This window comes from Oryzias melastigma, linkage group LG9 (genome assembly GCF_002922805.2).
Source record: "Oryzias melastigma strain HK-1 linkage group LG9, ASM292280v2, whole genome shotgun sequence".
NCBI lineage: Eukaryota > Metazoa > Chordata > Actinopteri > Beloniformes > Adrianichthyidae > Oryzias > Oryzias melastigma.
In genome coordinates, this window is record NC_050520.1 from 18902206 (window position 1) to 18923298 (window position 21093).

At 39.1% G+C, this 21093-nt stretch overlaps 3 protein-coding genes across 6 annotated transcripts in view; 2 read left to right on the forward strand and 1 right to left on the reverse strand.

Annotated features, from left to right (window-relative positions):
* Positions 1-32: 32 nt before the first annotated feature.
* LOC112148746 (trichoplein, keratin filament binding) lies at positions 33-4306 on the reverse strand. 2 transcript variants are annotated; one of them, XR_002919684.2, is made up of 14 exons: positions 4208-4306; positions 3748-3950; positions 3017-3227; positions 2699-2755; positions 2288-2356; positions 1805-1978; positions 1623-1735; positions 1477-1543; positions 1218-1390; positions 1062-1143; positions 800-985; positions 589-732; positions 424-509; positions 33-340 (listed from the first exon to the last, which is right to left on the reverse strand). XR_002919684.2 is itself a non-coding variant. In XM_024276056.2 (13 exons), the coding sequence occupies exons 2-13, from the start codon at positions 3936-3938 to the stop codon at positions 477-479; spliced, it is 1500 nt and encodes a 499-aa protein (XP_024131824.1). In that variant the 5' UTR covers positions 3939-3950; positions 4208-4306; the 3' UTR covers positions 33-476. The 2 variants fall into 2 exon arrangements, 1 of the variants encoding a protein (XP_024131824.1); XM_024276056.2 differs by having other exon boundaries at positions 33-509.
* On the forward strand, positions 4300-8702 carry gltpa (glycolipid transfer protein a). 2 transcript variants are annotated; one of them, XM_036213570.1, is made up of 6 exons: positions 4300-4350; positions 5398-5525; positions 7120-7178; positions 7259-7392; positions 7470-7620; positions 7696-8702. In XM_036213570.1, the coding sequence occupies exons 2-6, from the start codon at positions 5423-5425 to the stop codon at positions 7876-7878; spliced, it is 630 nt and encodes a 209-aa protein (XP_036069463.1). In that variant the 5' UTR covers positions 4300-4350; positions 5398-5422; the 3' UTR covers positions 7879-8702. The 2 variants fall into 2 exon arrangements, with proteins under 2 accessions (XP_036069463.1, XP_024131823.1); XM_024276055.2 differs by lacking the exon at positions 4300-4350 and adding an exon at positions 4833-5252.
* Positions 8703-9495: 793 nt separating this feature from the next.
* The window catches only part of trpv4 (transient receptor potential cation channel, subfamily V, member 4), a 16276-nt gene continuing 4678 nt past the window's right edge, over positions 9496-21093 (forward strand). Inside the window, exons 1-10 of one of the 2 annotated variants that reach the window (XM_036213565.1) lie at positions 9496-11258; positions 11343-11484; positions 13197-13279; positions 13577-14019; positions 14503-14678; positions 16411-16563; positions 17150-17290; positions 19316-19614; positions 19684-19863; positions 19949-20107. In XM_036213565.1, the coding sequence (XP_036069458.1) occupies positions 13271-13279; positions 13577-14019; positions 14503-14678; positions 16411-16563; positions 17150-17290; positions 19316-19614; positions 19684-19863; positions 19949-20107 (1560 nt within the window). In that variant the 5' untranslated portion in view covers positions 9496-11258; positions 11343-11484; positions 13197-13270. The remainder of the gene's footprint in view (positions 11259-11342; positions 11485-13196; positions 13280-13576; positions 14020-14502; positions 14679-16410; positions 16564-17149; positions 17291-19315; positions 19615-19683; positions 19864-19948; positions 20108-21093) is intronic. The other variant, XM_024276350.2, reaches the window with a different exon arrangement.

The following is a 21093-nucleotide window of genomic DNA, read 5'->3' on the forward strand; positions in this document are numbered from 1 at the left end:
ATGTTAGAAATAAATCAGATGTTTGCACATAATTTAATTTAAGCAGTTTTATTTAAAAAAAAATACAAATTCAGAAAAAAACTAAAACATGTACAAAATCAAACGTTTTTTCAGTGATGGCATCAGGCCCACATAAAAAAAGATAAAATCAAAGCTTACTTCACTCTCCAATAACTCATGTCACCCTAAAAAAAGGCACAGGTTTGTGGTTTTTGCTCTCTGAGTACAAACAAACGCATGAGGACAGACTGAAATGATCTGACAGCTTAAATGTTTGCTGGAGTTTTAAAACATTTCCCTCCTTTAAAGCTATTTTTTTATTTGTGCCATCTCTGAGCATCTGCAAAAGAAACAATTCTATAAATACTTCTGAAAGACTTTAGACCTATTCAATAGGCAATTAGCAATGTTATAATGTCTAACCGCAGCCATATGTAGACACAAGGAAATCCTAAAGAGGGTGGAGTCTTGAGGGTTCATGTCCAAGCTGACCGTGGCCTGCTGTGGATCTGAGGAAAAGTTTTAAATATGTTTCAAGATTAAAGAGCAAAAGCTGACCTCTGGATGAGTATAATTTAAAATATTTACCTTCTCCTGGTAGCCTTTCTCAGCCACTCTCTCCATCTCCAGCCTCAGCTCCTCCTCTTGGATTTGAAGGGTCTTTCTGTGCTCCTCCTCCTCCTGCTCCATCAGGTGCTGCTCCTCCAGCTGGTCTTCTTGGTGCTGTTCCATCTTGAATGAACAAACAGGTTTAGGATTTTCTTATTTAAAAAGCACAAGCCATAAACTTATCTCCAACCTGAGCTTTTAGCTCGTTTGCCCTTGCTGTCCGACGACCATCTTCTTTCTCCTTCTCCTGCCGCCTCAGCTCCCTCTCCAGCTCCAATTCCTGGATCAACTCCTCTCGTCTTTTCAAGGATTCCTCCTGGGCCTCTCTGTTCTTCTGCATTTTCAGCTCCAGCTGTTGCTGTCTCCCCACAAGCACCTGATCGAGAATTACATCTTGTATTTATTTAAATGTGAAAACTCCTTTCTACTTCGCAAAACTGTTCCAGACTAACCTCCCGCATGAGCCGCTCTCTGGCTTTCCTCTCCTTCTCCCATTGAGCCTCCCGCCTCTCCCAAACACGTTGGGCCTCCTCTCTGAAATTCCCAAGGTTGTGTTGGTTTACATATAAAATACAAATTCATGTGAGTCTCTGCAGGATGAGGCTCACCTGTGAAGGGTTTCAAACTCCGCCTCCCTCTGCCGTTCCAGCTTCAGCTGCTCTTCAATCACACGTTTCATCCAGGCAGCATCAGCAACCGCTCGCTCCCTCCGTACCGTCTCCAGCTTCACATCCTCCTGCTCCCCCTCCAGCAAAGCAGCCAGGATCTTACGGTCTGCCTCCTTGACACAAAAAATAAAGTAAGGAAAACCACATAAAAAGGTGGATGATATTTTCAGATTTACACCGCACTGTGAAGGAGATTTACCAGCTCCTCTTGAACTTGCTGGGCTCTCCTCTTCATCTGAGCTCGATATTGACGAATCAAGAAATGTCTGTAGGGACCCAAAGCAATTATTTGAACAAAATAAATGACATGGCTTGTGATTAGTTGTCTGTTTTATCTTTATTTACCTCATTTCAGTCTTTTTCTGCCTTTCTTCCATCTTCCTCCTCTCTTCCTCCATCCTCTCCAGCTCCCACTGCTGGAGTAGCAGAGCGTCCTGCTCCTTTTTGAGACGTGTGGCCTACAACAGAGCTGAGTTTTACCTCTAGATTCTAAAAATCACAAATATCTTTACAGACAATCCAAATACCTCTTCTTCTCTCAGGTAGAGCTCCTCCATCTGTTTGCGAAGCTCCTCTGCCGTCTTTCGTTCCTCCTCTTTCTTTTTCTCCTCCGCCTGCTTCATCCTCTGCAGAGCCTCCCTTCTGCTCCTCTCGTACTCGTTTTCAAAGCGTCTCTTCTCCTCCTGCTCCGTCACTTCTTTCTGCAATTTTTAATGAGAGCTGTCACTTGCAGCACATGTCTAAACCTCTTTAATAATTCATGCCGTTGATGTGATTAACCAAAACAGATATCAGAGTTGATACTGTGCTCACAGAACACACATGAGCAGTGATTCATTAAAAATGCACGTTACAGAATACCTGCTCTTGTCAAAGGATGAGAGCGGATTTACTGACTGCTACTTTTTTCCTTTAACTTGACTGACTTGCAGTTTCTTGCAAGTTTCTTCGGTTTGAAAAACGCTGCAGTAAACAGTAAATGTGACCTACAGCAGTGAGGTTTGACCTACCTGTTTCTTCTCAGATATCTGCTCCTGCCACCGGCTGACAACATAATCTTTATGCAACGCTGACTCAACCTGCAGACAGAGTAAGTGTGGTAACACATCCACAAGAGAGATCCAACTAAACTCGAGCTCCACCGGATGAAATTCCAGATTTTTTTTTCTCCAAAAAAAAACAAACAAACAAACACTAGACTCAAGTTAACAGAGAGTCTCATAGGCGTACCTCTATAATTGCTTTAGAGTTTAAAGATTAAGTGGAAATCTGGACAAAACGTCTCTGGTTTCTCCAGTTGATAAGGCTCTAGATATCCAAGATGTTCATTTGATACTTTGAAGCCATTGATCACCAGTCTGACTTTAAGAGCCTTTTTTTCTGGTGACTTTTGCATCAGTGGTTTAAACTCGCCTGCCTACCTCTCTCAGTTCTGGAGTGTTTTTCCTCCAGTGTTCCTTCAGCAGCTCCTGTGCCACCTAGGAACAAAAAAAGGGGTTCTGTCAGTGAAAATGAAAGTAAATCATTTTTCAAACACATAGGAAAAATATTTTGAAGATTTGTGACCAAATTGAGTCAAAATAAATACAGACGTTAATCATAAGTTCAGTTCTAAAACAACATAAGGAAGTTCAGACACTCCAGCATTCTGTTGGGCACATTCAATTTCTTTATAGAAGACTAAATTGACAATACAATCTTTATTACTACTCGGTATGCATCTAACGAAACAGCATCACCTTTTTCTTTCTCTCCTCTCTTGCTTTACGCAGCTCTTCAGTTTTCTGCACCAGCCGACTTGTCTGCGTGCTCCTGTCAGGAACCAGGGCCCGGAGCTCCGCCTCCAGCTGGTCTCGCTCCTCTTGAAGCATGGCCCTGAGCCGATCCCTGCGTTGTTCCAGATTGGCCTTCTTTTCCTCTTTCAGTCTCTGATTATGGTATGCTGACATACTGACAAAGAATTGGGAGGAAAACGGTTAGTTTTTATTTGTATTTTGGCCTATAAATGGCAAATCATACCTTTTAAGTTATCCGATTATTAAAGTTATTATGAAAACGACTCATAATATGATGCTTTTAATCAGATATTTATTCCTGATGATTTCATTGTTATCAGATTTTTTTTCTATTCTCTAATTGTAAAATATTACAAACATACTTGTAGAAAAATGGCAGTGAAGTAGCTTGGGACTTCATAGTCACAGCTTTGACGAAGTTGTTTTTAATAGTAGTTTGTTAAATTAGATAAATAAACAACATAGACTTTGAGTGTTAAGCTCCTTCATCCAACAAACTAAAAAAAATCTGATAAAATGTATAAACATTTATAAGTTTCTGCTTTATGTGGTCATGTAAACAGCCTCTCTGTAGTCACACTGCAGGCCCTGGGGCCCACAATGGTGAGTCCAGTAAAAATGCCATGAAGACCCCTCTGTGTAGTCTGTGCTCCTGATCCAAACAAAGGGTTTACCTCTGATGGAAGGAGCTCCGGGAGCCCCACGCCGTCTGCCTCTGGCTGTGGATGTTTTGCTCTCTGAAGTACCGAGCATGCAGCTCCCACTGCTGCCGCCACCGCGCCTCCTGCTCCCGCCTCCGGGCCAACTGATCGGCCACCAGCCGGGACCGACTGGACAGATGGGTCGAAAATGTCGGAAGGGCCATGCATGCGAATTACTGTCAGGGTAAAAAGAATAAAAAGAGTAATTAAATGTTTTGTTATGTTAACACAGTTAAATCTAAACTACATACATGGAGTCATACAAGCATGAAATCAACAATCAACGGACACAAAAGCCTTTTCTCTTCAGTTTATCGTAGCTGCTTTAGTATAAACTTAGATTGACGATGCAAAATGTGTTTTTTTTTCTTCTGGTGACGTTTATTAATATAAACAGAGTAAATACTGAGCAGTTAATAAATGGGAAACATACCTTAATTGTAATTTTTGAATTGTCTCTGCTGTCGTTTTCCATAGTTACCGCTTCACTTCCTAGTTACTCCCACACTACGGCATCAAGTAAAGATCAAAATAGTCCACAAGGGGAAATCGCGAAAGCGCTCTAGCAAATAAACGGTTAGTGCGCTTCTAAATAGCTGTTTTAGTAGTATTACTCTAAGCAGTACTATACATTTTTGTGTAATTAGTTAATTTAAAAAATAAGTGAGATCAGTGCTCTTCAAATACATTTTTCATGTTAGTTCAACAGAAAAACTGAAGAAGATATATTTCTATCACTAGTGAAAACATAAAAAGACAAATTCCAAAACCTTATGCTTTATGTTTCAAACCAATTGTGTTTTTCCCTTTTTGGTTTTTACATTTTGTATTTATCATTTTTAAGCACAAAAATATTAAAAATACCAGATAAACTCCGAACAAAACCAGTCCATTAAAAATTACAATTAAAGTTCCTTAATCTCAAAATATTTGTGTAACTAAATTGCTAGTTTAACTAAACCTTTGTAAAAGAAGGAAACCGTGTATTTCCTTGTGGCTTTAGCATTTACAAGAAAAGAAAAGGATGTAAATCATACTGAAAACACAGAGGCTAGTCCTATTTCTTTGGGAAACAAGTCTTGTTGAAATCAGACACATTCATACAATTTAATATTAAAAGTTCAATATATAATTACCCCCATGGTAAACATTTGTAGTAACTGTTTTAACTGTTAAAGTATTCAGTGTTATTTTTTGTCAGAGTCAAACAAACACAGAAAATCCTTGAAAGAAGAAGTCTATGGCTGCAACAGAAATGTCTAAATTTCCATTAGCTGTCAGCAAAGCAGGAGGTGTAATTAAAGGAGGTAAACCAGGTCGGCTGATAAGGGATGCCAGATGTCCGTGTTTTGTTTCCACTGAACTTTTGTGCGAGCATCGTTTATCTGCCTTTTTACTCGACAAGTGACTTTGGCCTGGAGTTTTTTATTTTTTTAACGACGTGCTCATACGAGCTGGATGTCCTTCCATGACCTCAGGTAAATGGGTGACTTTTGTTTGTGTGTGTATGTGTGTGTGCATGTGGGTGTGTTGGGGTGGTAGTTTTGTGTGTGTTCTCCTCCTCTTGATGTCACAGAGAATCTTGGCTGCAGGGTTTGACAGCCAGTTGCTTTCATTTCAGAGTTAACAGTGCGTCCACACCAAAGAGATGGCCCTGTTGATGGAGCACCAGTTCAGGCAGCTGTCAGCTGACAGACAGGTGGAAACAAGACCGTTTCTGGATGCTGTGTCATACCTTCCACTATTCTTTGGTAAGTGAAGTTTGTCTACTCAGTGTGATATTGTAGTGATCCATTAGGAACGTCTGCTTTAAAATTCATGCAGAAAGCTTTGGATTTCAGTGACTGCAAGTAAAAAAAAACAGATTTTCTGCACATTAATAGTATAACAGGAATTTTTGTGATTGAATTCTCCAATTTTTGACTATTGAACAGACACTGTTCATATGAAAATAAGCACAGGAAGGTGGGAATTGAATATATTTACCTTATAAAATATATGAAAGTACATGATATAGTACATGTTGTAATCTTTTTGCTTCTTAAAAAGCAAAAAGATTTAATACCTAAATATATAAATTAGATTAAGTTTTTGCAAGTGTCTAAACTGCAACAATTAAAGAAAAGCAATGCAATACAATGCACTTCCTTCCAAAATATAATCTTTTTTGGATCGTATTTCTCTCCATCACGTTGTCCACAATCCTTTAGCATGCATAATTTAATCCACTGGCCTGGATTTTAAGTTGTGAAAACTGATTAGTATGGTGTTGGATTCCCTTTGCCCATTCACCAGTGGCATGGTGCTCCAGGGCATCTTTGTGCAACTTCATTCTGTATTAATATGCCAAAGTCCATCTATTGACTCTGCCATGTGAAACCCTTGGGTCAGCTAAGTCTTAAGCTGCTAATAAATGCTTACCTCCTTGTCGCCTTTGTATTCTTGACCCAGAAACTTTTAATGCAACTTTTCTGTAAGCCATCAAGCTTGTTGGCTCTTAATGAGTTGTCTCGGGTATTGTATGCATGCTAACAGTTGAGGCTGTGCAAAAGCGACTAATTTGATGTCATGTGATCTCACCAAAGATTTTTTGGGTTCGGTGTAATTAACTGACAGGTTTTATTTCAAAAGCTTTTTGTCTCACGAAGAAACGAGTAGCTGTAGGGAGAATCATATAGGCTAAGGTCGTCTGAAACACGATAGGTTGCCATCATTGTTGCGGCAATGCATCATACGAGCACAAAAGAGGGGACCTGGTCATGAGTAGTTTCCATTAACAGCTCAGGGGCTCAAAGCTGTTCTGTGTGTCAGCGGGTCAACCAGCTACTAATTGGGACTTTGTGTACAGCACTCTTATCACCTCATCTTGTCTTTTAGACCAACAGCCTCCCCATCACCAATGCTGTCATTCTTTATTTCTTTTTCCCTCAACAATATAGTTCAAATAATGACATTAATATCTCTGAATTTTCTATTTTTCTATAAAAACATAACAAGCTCATACATATTTCCATGGCAAACAGACCAATAACGTTTAGGAAATGGATGGACTCTCAAGGACTTATCAGAGGCTGTTGTGAAAAAGTTTTGATCAAAGTTTGAGGCTAATAAGGCTGAGAAAGAAAATACATACAATTCACAGAAAGTTTTAAGTTATTTTTGGATTTACAAAAGTTTGATTATTATTGTATACTTGGGCTAAATGGTTCTACGTCAAAAGTTAACTTTGCTGTCATACTTTTTAATTATTTAGGGACATCAGAACATTTTGAAAATGTATGCATGTTTGTGTCAAAGCCTCTTTTCTTTTTAAATTATTCTCTTTCTGTGAACTTTGTCCAACAGACTGCCTCGGCCCGACCATTTTTGCACCTATCAAAGTTGATTTAATTGGCAACATCACTGTGAGTATCGTTTGAGTTTGAATTCATTCAATGGGTTTAAGATCTACTGTACATTCACAGTTGCATGTTTTGTTCGACAGAAAATCAAGGCAGTCTATGATACCAATCCAGGAAGATACAAGACGCTCCAGCAGCTTTTGGAAGCTGAGAAAGAAATGTGTGGAAGTGAATGGCCCAGGGTTGGGGCTACCCTGGCACTCATGTGGCTGAAAAGGTTTGAGTCACCTTTTCAAACCTATATTTTATACATTATCTATATTTTTATGACCGAGCTTGTGCTATCTTCAACAGATCTCTTAAATTCATCCAGATCTTTCTTCAGAGTCTGGTGGACGGAGAAAAGGACCAAAGCAACCCTAACCTCATGCGAGTCAATATCACCAAAGGATATGATGTGGCTCTTAAAAGATACCACGGCTGGTTTGTGCAGCAGCTCTTCAAGGTGATTTCAGATTACATTTTCTCTGAAATATTGTATTTTTTAAATGTTAACTAAATGTGACTTTTTTTATTTTAGGCCGCTCTTTATGCTGCTCCCTATAAGTCAGATTTCCTGAAGGCTCTTTCCAAGGGCCGGGATGTAAAGGAGGAAGAATGCCTGGAAAAAATCAGGAAATTCCTCATCAATTTTTCTGCCAACATTGATGCAGTGTATGATATATATAGTAGGATGAATGCGGATCTTGACTATAAGGTGTGACAGCAGAGTTCTCCTCTTTCCACTTTCCAGCTGTTTTGTTATCAAAATACTTCACATTCTGTGGTATTTTACAATCAAGATCTCTTCATGTCACTTCAGCGTGACGTCTAATAACCACATTTCACATTGTGTTTGTGCACTTTCATCTGTGTGCAAGTTTTAATATCAATCTTTTATTTTTAGACTCAAAGAAGTTACAGTTTTTTACCCCTTTGCTTAGATTTGAAACAATTGTATTTCTTTATTGGAGTTTAGCTGAATTAATTACATTTATTTACAGCATTTTTTTAACTTAAGGCACCTTAAGAAACAAAGTACAAGCGGTTGTTTAAATGTTTAAAAATCTCACCAAAATAGGGTTTAAACTTGCAACACAGGATAAAACACAACACAAGCATCTACATAGCAATATTAAAGAGATCAAATCAAACATAAGCTTGATTAAAAGTATTTTTTTAAACGAGAAGCCATTTTGCTGTGTATTATCTCAGGTTTACAGCTAGGTTTTGCGCACTTTATTTTCATCTCTTATGTCTTCAGAATAAAAGGACAACAATCTCTTTTTGAAAATGCAGTTTAAAAAACACAGATTGTTCTCACAATTGTTCATTTTTTTGACAACATGATGACCATTCACTCATTTAGCTTTTCTAAACTTTGATTCTAACCATCTGTTGAAATAGCCTGCGAAATGATCCCTGTTTTTTTTTCCTTTGTGTCCTTAATGTTTTACTTCCATCTGTTTTGTAGCTTTAATGGTTGTGCAAAGTCAAACATACACCTCATGGGTTCACAGTCTGCAATAAAATGTATTTGAAGGAAAATGTCTTAACTTTTCTCATGGTTCTTTCTTTTCTTTTTTATAATTATTGAAATCTGCATTCCTTTTTCAGACAATCATAAAAAGTGTCTCCTGGCCAAACCAATACATGCTCGGAGGATAACATGACTGGTTGGGTTTTCTGTTATCGCCATCTTGTGGTGGATTTAGTCTTCAACATCTCCAAGCTAATGTTAATTTTTTTTCTCCCTAGCCTTTCCTTTTAGCCTAACATGTTCAACTCTTTAACTTAAACGTAATTATTGTGATATTTTGCAAGGATCACTTCCATATTTCTCTTGCAATTGAGACCAATAAGGGGTGATGAAGTTTAGTTGTCCAAGCCACTTGTACAGCTGTGTGGTTGAGAGCACTGTAACCAGTTACATCACGGCATTGTATGACAACACCATTGTTGCAGACTGCAGTCGCCTGCAGAGAGTGGCTAAGACCACCGAGAGGATCACTAGGACATCACTCCCCTCTCTGCAGAGTATCTACCACAGATGAACTGCCTCCACCCACAACAAGAACTGTTCACACTGCTGCCCTCAGGCTGGAGGTACAGGAATGTGATATGCAAAACAACAAAACTCTTTCGACAAGGCAGCTAGCAGACTTCTGAACAGCTGACAGGACTCATTTCATGCAAGTTTTTTTTACTTGTTAGATTTTTGACTTGCATTTTTGTGTATTTGTTGGTGTACAACATAGACAGTGAAGTAGAAGTTTCATTGCACTGACAACTTGGCTTCGACGTTGCATTTGACGATAAGCACTATGAATCTTCAATCTTGAGCCTTGAGGGATGCTGACATCTAGTGTCCTGGATAAAGTGATAGTGTTTGGAACTTTTGATCTCTTGGGAAAGACTGGAGCGATCAGTAAACACTGAGGCTCCAACATGATCATTTCCTAGTCTGTTTTTCCAGTTACTGGCTTTTGTTGTTGGTGACAGATAAGAAAAACATGAAAAGCTGAATTAGCAGATGGAAAGTCTATTAATTCCACATTTCTAATGATTATTTGACAGGAATCTGACAGTTGCTTTATAATCAATACTAAAGTGAGTAGGCCAGTCTTTTTGATTATATTTTTTTTTATTTTAGACACTTCAGAAGAATGTCTTAATGTGTATTTAATGGTAACCAGAACTGCTGTGCAATAAGAGTTCTTCTGTACTCACAAACAAAAGTATGAAGCCTGGCGTCCTGAGCCATGTTGGATCATGTTCAGACAAAAACAGTCTTTTGATCAGTTGTAAATGTTTTCTAAGTGGTCTTTTAATAATGATTATGCTGTCTTTTTAAAAAAGTTGTGCAGAGCAGTAGTAGTTTATTAGAAATTAGCCTCTAAGTTGTGGGTGGGACTACTGGCTCAGAGTAAACCTGTCGTGACTACCCATCATCCCTTGGTTTACATGTTTTCTTGCTAGTTTCCAGCCCCTCACAACCTCAGCCTAACATTGGCAATGCAACAAAAATGGCAAGCAATATTGGAGCTATCCAGCTGTATGGTTTTAAGCTATATGCCAGTTCAAATGAGGGAAACAAAGACGTACACGTACACATTTGTCTGTAAGTGCGAATGGAGCAGAGAGCTTGTGGCCCACCGAATGTAGAGTCTACGCCACTGATACAGGTATTTTTTCATCTACTCCTTATTTACAGTTTGATTAAAAAAATAGGTCTACTCAGAAATTAAATTTCTCCTTCCTTTACTAATGGTTTTATGGCTGATGGCACAAGAAATTAAATTTGAGTCTTAGTTTTCCTTATAGATGTCCTCCATCACGAGAAAATGCAACAAGAACATGTTAAAAAAAACTCTAAATCAGGTACTGATGGAGAGTGAGTGAAAACTAATTATAAACCAGGAGCAGCTGTGGGGATTGAAACAGACACCAGGTGGAAACATTTGATACAAATTGAAATGAAGGAAGTAGCTCCAGTAAAATTCAGAAAAAAAATCTCTTGGAACTCATGGAGAAGCTCTGAGCTTGTTGAGCAAACTTTTTGGAACATGTTTCTGGCCCTTGGAGGTCCAACAATGAATTCAAGTAAAAATAAAACAAACAAAACAAAACAAAAAATAATCCAGGATTAAAGAAGAAATTTAACAGAATGAAAGTACAAATCAAAACAGTTAGTTTGGATTTGTGTGGGGAGACACTTTTGTTGCATTTCTGCCACACCCTGATCTCCTTACAGATGTCTAGCAAACATTCTTCAAGTGTGAATGGGTGAAAAGTTTGTTTTTTTCCACCCCCTCGGCAGTGTTTGTTGAGTGGGGGCTCTTCACTTTTCACCTTTATTCTTCCCTTTTACTCAGCATGGGAAAGTGCTTTACAGACAACATACATGTAAAAGCATTCTTCCTTTTTTCAGTGTATGAACCCCCCTCCCTGACGGTTTTTCAAGCTATGTTTATTGCAGAAACTTGTTTTTCTTTTTCTAGGAAAGAGTAAGAGTTTTCATGGAAAGAGTCTGTCAGACTCTAGCGGCTACATGCGGTACTGCAGGTCACACTTCCGTGTTGCTCCTCCTGTCCTGCAGCCAAGGTGGTGCTCAGCTTGAGTTTTTGTCCCACCCAGAATCAGTTGAAGGCGTTCGTTGTTCTGATGGTAGACGCATGAAACTTTCAGTGATTTCACTTTCAGCTCGAGTCAAACTGAAGCCGAAAAGTCAGTCTGGGAGCGCGTGAGCAGACGGCACGAGAGAGAGGATTAAAAACTGAGAGGGAAAACATCAAGTTTTGGAAGTCATGAATCAAGTGTTTACAGGAGAGTAAGTACTCTGATGCTGTTTTAATTATTTGCTATATATATATATATATATTAAACTGATACAAGTCTGAGATGCTGAAGGCAAGAATAAAATAAAATCTTAAGTTTGTGGAGTTTGTTGGGTAATATTACTTTAACAATATTTGCTTGTTAATATATACATTTTCTTTATTTTATTTGTGTTAACTATATATTTTTGGGATGTCATGAAAGCCGCTTCCTCTCTCCTCTGAATAAGGTCACATTAGGAACTCCATCATTAGAGAAATATACATTCACTTTCGATACTTCCCCTCACATTAACTGTTGATCTCCTTTTCAAGAATCCACACTGACTTCAGTGTTTTCTGTATTTCCTTAAATCAGTGTGAACACATTCTGTATTTTTTCTATTTAGTTTGTTATAATAGTTTATCAAGGGTGGCCTCTGTTATTTTTCTCCTCCCTTGTTTCTCTGTCGGATGCCTGCTGATGTGTGAAGGCATGATAATCCCCTGGGCTACACGGCACTGTGACTCACTCCTCTTCCTTTCCTGAGACCCCCAGCTCCCCCATATTTCCTCCAGGGCACGGCCCCATCCGTCCAGGTTGTCGGGTCAAACAGTTGAAGGCAGGATTGACTGGTTCCAAAGGAAGTTTGCTTATCTTCCCTTCTGCTATCTTTGGAGCCCAGATGACTCCAACCATATTTTGATATGTGATTACTTCCATGACAAAGGTGGACAGGATTTTATGTCTGCCATGGAGATTAGTGAAACTCAAAAATCAATGATAAAAAAAAGTTCAGCGCACTGTCTTGTAGGGTCCAGATGACCCCACTTTCAATGTAAACAAGCCTAGGAGAGCGGAAAGGTTACGGAAGTATAGAGAAAATTGATAATAATCATCAGGATGTGAAGTAGCGGTTCAGTGTTTAGGTGACATTTTAGTGTTGAGAAACATTCATGATAATTTTAGGTTTCTCTTATTCATCTTTTATTTATTTATTAATTTTTGGCTACTGTGTTGTAGTGACAACCTAAAAACATTCTGACCAATAGATGCTCATGTTAGTTAATTAAACAGGCCTTACCATGAAAAATAAACTTTTTGAGCGTTCAAGTGTGTTATACTGTTAATTCCTCTCTATAAACATCAAAACAGTATTTTGATCCATTCACGTATTTCTGAGTAAAAATGTCGACAGCACCCCCTCCCATACCCACAAAAACAAGCGAGTCTAGGTTCTAGACACTAGGTTCTAAAAAACAAGCTCCCTGCTCTGCTTAATTCAGATGCTCTCTTGCATGTACGTTATCGTTTTCCTCATCCGACCGGGCATCTGGATCAAAACTGTATGTCTGGATGGCTCCGGTATTGCTCGCTGTTTTTGTTCCACCAGTATTGTCAGGTTGGCATTATAGGGGGTGGAAGATAGCAGGAAAGCGTGTACACAAAGGTATGATGGGTAGTCAGGGCAGGCTTACTCTGAGCTACAAACTCCCAGGCGAATATCTGTTGAACTAACGTCGCTGTGCAGAAACAATGTTCTAGAAAAAGACACCAAAAAAGCGGCAAAATCATAATCAAAAGAAACTTTGGGAACACCTTTACAATAGATGATCAGAGTGGGGTTTTAAGGCTTGTTAGAACTTCATCAGTACTATTACATGGCCTTGTGTGTACATTTGTATTGTCAGGACTTGCTAAAACAGTGTCTCCTGTTTTCCACAGAGAGCTTGAATGTTCCAGCTTCACTCCCAGTTTCCCCTGAAGAGGAGTTTGACCAGCGTTTTGTAAATAAAAGGATGAATGAGGTACAGAAAATCTACATGTCATTGTCAGATGCTTTTCTTTAAAATGTATGCCTATTCATTTTTAAAAAAAATATTGGGAAATTGTTTTTCTATTATGTTTTAAATGTTCCCTCTTTGATTCAACATTTAGATTAAACACAAATGTTGACATGTCAACAATGACGCATTTATTTGATTTTCTCATTCGGGACTTGTTGGTCAGTTGGACTTGTTTTTCTAGTTAGGCAAGATGTTTTTTTCCTCTGACCACCTAAAAGAAATGCATTGTATTCAGAAAAGTTTGCTTCACCCTTTCAGGGCCGTTCTGCTCTCCTCAGAAGGTGCCATCTTGCCTTTTCAAGAACAGACACTCTTGGTTCTGCTGCAGCTACCGTCTCGGAGGACAGTAAGGATGGAGAAGCTGCTCCGGCTGAGGGGGAAGCTGCTTTCCCTCTGTCAGAGCTCTCACAACTATTTGAAAGTGAGGATGGCTCCCAGTCCGCTCAGGACACCAGTCAGGAGTCAGCCGTGGAGCCGGCCCAGCCCGCCAACTCAGCAGACAGCAGGCAGAACCTGAGGATGAAGTTTCAGGGTGCTTTTAGAAAGGGCATTTCCCACCCAATAGACCTGTTTGAGGCCTCCATGTATGAATCAAACGTTGTTCCAGCCCCTAAGAAAGCTCCCATGGACTCACTATTTGACTATGGCACCTATGGAAATGCGAGTAACCAGAAGAAACGCCGCAAAAAGCTTCCAAGAGGGTGAGAAGAAGCTCTCTTCTTTTTGCTCATTTTCTTCATTACAGTTGAAACTTGTCTCCTCTTTTTTCCAAGGGTAACCTTGCTTGTTTGGAAAAAAATATGTCATGAAAACATGAATTTTGTGGAGCTTTCTAGACACGGCAGTCTCACACATGCACAGTGTTGGCTCCTCCTCTACCTCCTTTCAGCCCATTCCCTGACCTGACAGAGAGCATGTTGTTGGTCCCTGCAGCCATTTAGGTCATGTTTAGGTTGCTGCGTTTCCTGGCTGCTCTACCTGCCGCATACACAGACGCTCATTGATCAAAGCAGCAGTGGTGCTGATGTTTGCACAAAAGATTGTCTGTGTATCCTGCATCTAATTACTTCATCTTCTTTTGTCAACGCACATTTATCATCTCAGTTCTGCTTTTTCATCTTTTCTTGAAGTGTTAATAAAAATAGGGCAAATAGTCTGAAATAATTTTTTCTGCCTCCATGTAGAAAAACTGAAACCTCCTGTGACAGCGTTCCAAACCCAGACCCGCCAAAAGTCATGAAAATATTCAACCGCTTTCTGCTGTTTGACTGTGTGTCACGAGGAGACCCAGGGGACCTGGAGGGCCTGTTGGAGTACCTGCAAGTTCACGAGAAGAGGTTAACTGATGAGGAGTTTAGAGGTGGGTCTGTAATAACTCCCAAAAAAGAAAAATACCTTGAAGATCCAAATGAGCCCAACATTTTGTGCTGCTTCTTTCAAAAGTGCCCAACTCTGACCCAGTCTCAGTTTGGAAGTAGAAGCCAAATTGAACCTGTGAATTTCTGTCAAAAGGAAAAATATGAAATGATGTGAACTTTAGTCCTTCTTCTGAGACAGTTTTGTTGTGTTGAAGAAGTCTTTTTAGGCTCATAGCGGAAAGGAGAGAAAAATCACAGCAAACTGCAGAAACCGTGGGGGAGTTAACCCTATAAAGCCCACCACATAAAAAATGACAGCAAATTTAAGGGTTTTTTTTTTGCAATTAAGATGTTTTTTTTAAACCCTTCAATGAAATCCACATACAAATTAGACAATATCAATTTTTATACGTTGGGTAATATTTGGTCACAACAATGTTCATTTTTATGATAAAAATTTTTTGACATGAGTGTTCAGGAAAAAATCACCTAATTTACTCACAGTCTCACGTTTGATCAACATATTTCTATCATGGTTTAACTGTATTATAAAGAATTCATTTTCAACTAAATTTGCATTTTTTCAATACAGCAAGTAGTTGCTTGAAAAAGGTATAACAATTAATGAGTCATTCTCACCATAAAGTTTTTAAAACTACCAAAATATTTTAGGCCAAAAGTGTTGTTTTAGATTTCATGATAGCAGCCATTTTTAAACTAACAGGAAACCCTCTTCTACTGCCCCTAGTGGAATGATGATGAACTACAGGGTAGACTGATGCTAATTTGATACGGGTTTCTAAAATGTGTATCAAAAGTGATATGAATGGTTTTATGGTTAAATAGAGCCCCATACTTAAGATATTTCAGCTAAACTACCTATTTAACATATAGTGTCTTAAATATATATTAGAAAACTCTGTTTTTCTCCAATAATTTAATTACATTTTTAATTCATTTCAAAAGGACCTGGCTGCAGACGTCTATGTCCAGACCTGGAAGCCCTCGACTGAGAATGGAAATACCCCCATATTCCTAGAGAAAACGCTTTATTTAAAGTGGCATGCCTCATAGATAAGATTTAAAATTTTCTGAACACTTTTGAGTGACGTTTAGGGTAAGTTGTGCAATTTCTGCTTCTGGTCAATAACATCAGGTGCCATCTTGTCTGCAACCACGTCCTTCCCATTCATTTACCACCTTTTGATTAAACGTAAAGCTAATTTACCTCACAGTGAGAAAAAATACATTAATGAAAAGTTATTCTACCAGAATAGAGCTGGTGTTGCTCAACACCAATGAGCAGGAGGTCAGTGCAGGGTCTTCTCCTCCTCTCGCTAATTCCTTAACATCAAAGCAAACTTGACCGACAAGTGACTTTTCAGTTAAAGTGAGACTTCACTTGTAGCTGTAAGGGGTGTAAAGATGAGACCAAAGAGTATTCACATTCAGGGAAACATCTGGCAGCACTGATCCCTAGCTTCAAATATCACATAGCTGGCACCGAGAATGTAGATAACTGTTTACTGACATGTGAGAGGAAGACATTCAGGTCTTGAAGTACAGCAGAGGGTGACCTTGGCAACCGCCAGCATCCCTGACCTGTATCAGCAACCTTCTAGAAAAACAGTAACAGCAGTTGATCTTCATTTGTGGGCGGGGCTTATGAGCAGTTAAGCCGTTCTGCTAGTCTGCACCCTATTAACATTTGTTTGTATCTCATGTGTTAAACAGAACCCTCCACCGGTAAGACCTGTCTGCCTAAAGCCCTGCTGAACCTTTACGGAGGTCGGAACAACACCATCCCACTGCTGGTGGACATCGCAGAGAATACGGGAAACCTCAGAGAGTTCATTAACACGCCCTTCAGGGACGTCTACTACAGAGGTATTAAATAATCCTGACAGAACACTTAAAGGTTATTTGGGGTTTATTGAAATTTAAGTGGTTTTAGGGCAGCTACCCTGTTATCTGCCAGTGAAGCTGGCAAATACTTATCTTTTATTAGAGCTTCTGTCTGCTGGCCAGCCTGCAAGAGGAAGCTCCAACCGTGGAAAAAGGAATGCATTTACAAATGCATGTCCACTCCCTGTAAATGAGCATATCCAGGCTCCGCTTGTTTGAAAGCTGTGATTTATTGTGAAACGGGAGGAAGTCTAACCAAAAGTATTCTCAAACAATGTATTTAATTTTTAATAAAATGTTGGGGGTCGTGTTTTAACTTCACAAATCAGTTTGTTAAAACAAAAGAATCCCTACTGTACAACACCTGATGGTTCTGAACTGTGTATTTCACAGCACAGAACAGTCTAGCTCATAAATTGCCTCACAGTTATTGCATCAACTTTGCTGTCAACTTAATCAATCCGTGTGCTTCAGTTTCGTAATGTCAGACCACAGATCTGGTTTCAGGTTTTGCTCAACACAAAGCAGAAGTTTGGCGTCCTGTAACTCCCTTGTGTTGCGTTGCCAGGTCAGACGGCGCTCCACATTGCCATCGAGCGGCGCTGTCGGCATTATGTGGAACTGCTGATGGAGAAGGGGGCAGACGTCCACGCCCAGGCAAGGGGGCGCTTCTTCCAGCCAAAAGACGAGGGCGGTTACTTCTACTTTGGTAAAGAAAACTAGAAAACAGTGCAAAATCAGTACAATGTCAAAGTCTTAAACTTTTATGCACTCATAATTCCATAATTATAATTCTGAATTTCAGACAGCTGTTACTTTCTGCCTTATGCATGAATGATGATGTGGTTTACGTGTATGACTTCACTGTCTGCCTTTAAGTTTCCACTCTCACAACACAATCTGACATCTGTACTTTGAAAAACCGCTGCCAACATTAAATAATTACAGCATGGAATTTGTTGCTGCTACTGCCGGAGCGAAGGGAAGTGGCATTAGCCACCACCTTTTTACTTTCAGTAAATTCAGGGTTCTGCTAACTCCACCTTATAATTCAACCCATTCAAGAATTCTAGTAGAAAGAGTCATCTGAAATGCGCCAGAACACATGAAAAGAGAAGACAGTTATTTATTTAAGAAGTATGTTCAGCTCAGTGAAAGGTGTCTGTGTTCTGTAGTTTGGAAAAGTAAACATCCTCTGCGGATGGGTAGAGCCTCTGTGACCCGAAGAGAGGGAGACATTTGGAGCTGATGGTTTAAGCCCAATGCTGCCCTCTGGTGGCTGCTTTTGCCACAGCTCAAATTAGTCTACTAACAAGCGAGTGTTTGTAAGTGATTAAAATATTTCGGTGATATTTGTGGCATAAAATTATTCAGATAATTGTCTTCTACTTAAAAAAAATGATATATAAATTTGGTTTTATTTAGTTTTAAATGTGCCTGAAGTGCAAATCACTACAGCAACATCACATTTTAAAAATCAAGAGAAAATTCCAGGAATCAAAACACAAATGCAATGAAATAAAAGTTAAACATTATAGAAAACAAAGTAATTTCCAAACTGAAATGTTTAAAAACGAATCACAAAAAAAAACGAATAAGGTAAGAACTATGAGACATTACTGATTGGATGATGATATATGAGTTTTGATATTCTAGTTTTTTCAAATGCATCCTCAATGTTCACATACTTATAAAAGTTTTATAGTTAACTGGAAGCATATCCAGTCAAATAAGTATATTTTGGTTGAAATTATTGGCACACATCATCATCCAATCAGTGATGTCCCATAGTACCTAGCTTTCCCAATTTTGTAAAAAAAAATATATATATATTTACGGTAGTTAAATAAAGAGAATTTCCAGGAATAAAATGAAATGTAAAAAAATTAGACAAAGAAAAAACTGTAAATTAAAGGCACCATGGATGATGATATCCAGGATTGCTTCCTACCAAATAACTTCAGCAACAGCATTGTCCCATTGTACCTACTTTTACCAGTTTCTTACTATGTTTTGTTTTTTAACATTTGATTTTGATTTCAGGAAATTACTTTTTTTAATCAAAATATTAAATTTTCATTTCAATTTGTTCTTCTGGAATTGTTTTGGTTTCTGGAATTTTGTGCTGATTCTTAGGATGTAAAGTTATCATTTTATTAATCGTTTTGCTTTTTTAATGATGATCTTTTGCATTTAGTGATTTGTTGATGTAATTTGCACTTCAAGGCCACCATACATTTGTGTGAAGACTGATCCTGTTTTAAATATTAAGAGTCATATCTTCATAAATAAATCTTTACTTTTTTCACTTAGTGTCGTTGTCATTTCTAAGCCCTATGATGTCCGGGCACAGTGCGAGTAATTTGCTGTGGTGAGATGAACAGGATCCTGGCAGGGCTGATGGTAATGGGATTTCAGCTCAAGCTAACTCTGCATGCACCCGTGCAAATCCATGAAGAGGAGCGTTACCATGGAAGGTGACAAAGTAATCTGTCACCCATAGCAACGGCTCTTTCCAGCAGCTGCTTTTGGCACTCTGGCCCCATTGCGCCCTTCCATTAAACAACTGCTAATTGTGCTGCTTTCATGGCAGGCATTTAAGGCGGATCTTTGATCCATGGAGAGCGTGCTTTGTAAAAAGCTGCAGATGAACTCTCCTGTTGATTTGTTTGTTTTTAATCCAAAGAACTTGCCGTGCTCTGTGATCTCAAATGCAAGGCCTCTCCCCCCTCAGGTGAGCTGCCCCTTTCACTGGCTGCGTGCACTAACCAGCCCGACGTCGTGCACTACCTGACAGAGAATCCTCACAAGAAGGCCGACCTCCGGCGCCAGGATTCACGTGGAAATACAGCGCTGCATGCATTAGTGCACATTGCAGACAACACCAAGGACAACACTCGTTTTCTTACAAAGATGTACGACCTGCTGCTAATTAAGTGTACCAAGCTCTACCCTGACTCCAATCTGGAGACAGTCGCCAACAACGATGGCCTGACTCCACTTATGATGGCGGCAAAACTTGGCAAAATAGGGGTATGAGCTTTAATATTACAAACATTTTGTTAATATAAACAAGTCAAATTCCTTAATTTTTCCCTTTAGGTTTTTCAACACATCATAAGACGTGAGATCAAAGATGAAGAAGTTCGTCATCTTTCACGTAAGTTTAAGGACTGGGCGTATGGTCCAGTGTACTCCTCACTCTATGACCTGTCCTCACTGGAAACATGTGGAGAGGAACCGTCTGTGCTGGAAATCCTCGTCTACAACAGTCGCAATGAGGTAGCCGAAGTGTAGCAGTAAAATGTCCTCATTTAAAAAAAAAAAAGACCTGAAATCAATCTTTTTTTTTTTCATTTTATTTTAGAACCGCCATGAGATGCTGGCGGTGGAGCCCATCAATGAGCTGCTGAGAGCCAAATGGCAGAAGTTTGCAGCCGTCACTTTTTACATCAGCGTGGTTTCCTACCTCATCACCATGATCATCTTCACCTTAGTGGCTTACTACCATCCAACCGAGGAAGGGGTGAGTGAAACAATGTACTGATGAAAACGTTGCCTCACAAAAGGTATATTTACAAGAACCATAAAATATGCAAAGTCAAGTAACATGGTCAGCTTCTTAGTGCATGAATGATGCAGCTACTGTCTGTTAAGTTGTGATAGGAGGAACACATAAAGGTAGTTACAAGACCTCAGTTAAGAGGAATTAACCACTAAAATGTGGTCTCAGAAAGTTTTAATCTGGCATTTCAGACCGTTATGGCAAGCCGATTCATCATTAAATAGATATCCTTGATGTCAGGCTGTTTTAAGGCCAACTAGTAATGGCAAAAGCACAACTAGTTCACTAGTGGAACATGTTTTGGCTTACTAGTTAACTAGTAATGTCTAAAAATTTGCACTAGTTTACTAGTGGACCATATTTTTGCTTTCTAGTTAACTAGTGACACTCTCAGAAGGCCACTAGTGAACTAGTCACATGTACATTTCCTACAAGTTCACTAGTAAGGCTCCTGTAAAGCTCACTAGTTAACTAGTGAACTAGTTGTGCTTTTACCATTACTAGTTGGGCTTAAAACAGCCTGATATCAAGGATATTTATTTAATGATGAATCGGCTTGCCATATATTCGAGACCGTTGCACAATCTAACCAAAAGGATAGCCCAAACTCTTTTATTTCAAGTAATATCGTAATTCTTTTTTAAATAAAGCTTAACCTACGGTGGCCCTGAAGTGCAAATCAACTAATCATTTGCTCCAAAAACATTTGTAAGATCACACCCACAGTTAAAAAAGCAAAACAAATATGTAAGATCGAGAAACTAAAGTAATTCCCAGAAAACAAAATTTAACGTAAAAAAACTAAACAGAACGAGAAACTGCAAGAGGAAGGTAATGTTTGGTATTGCATTGGAAGATGATATCTGGATCGCTCCATGTCGATAACTCTCCGGTTAAATGATGGAAAAACGTCATCACCCAGTCAGCAATGTCTCACAGAACCTACT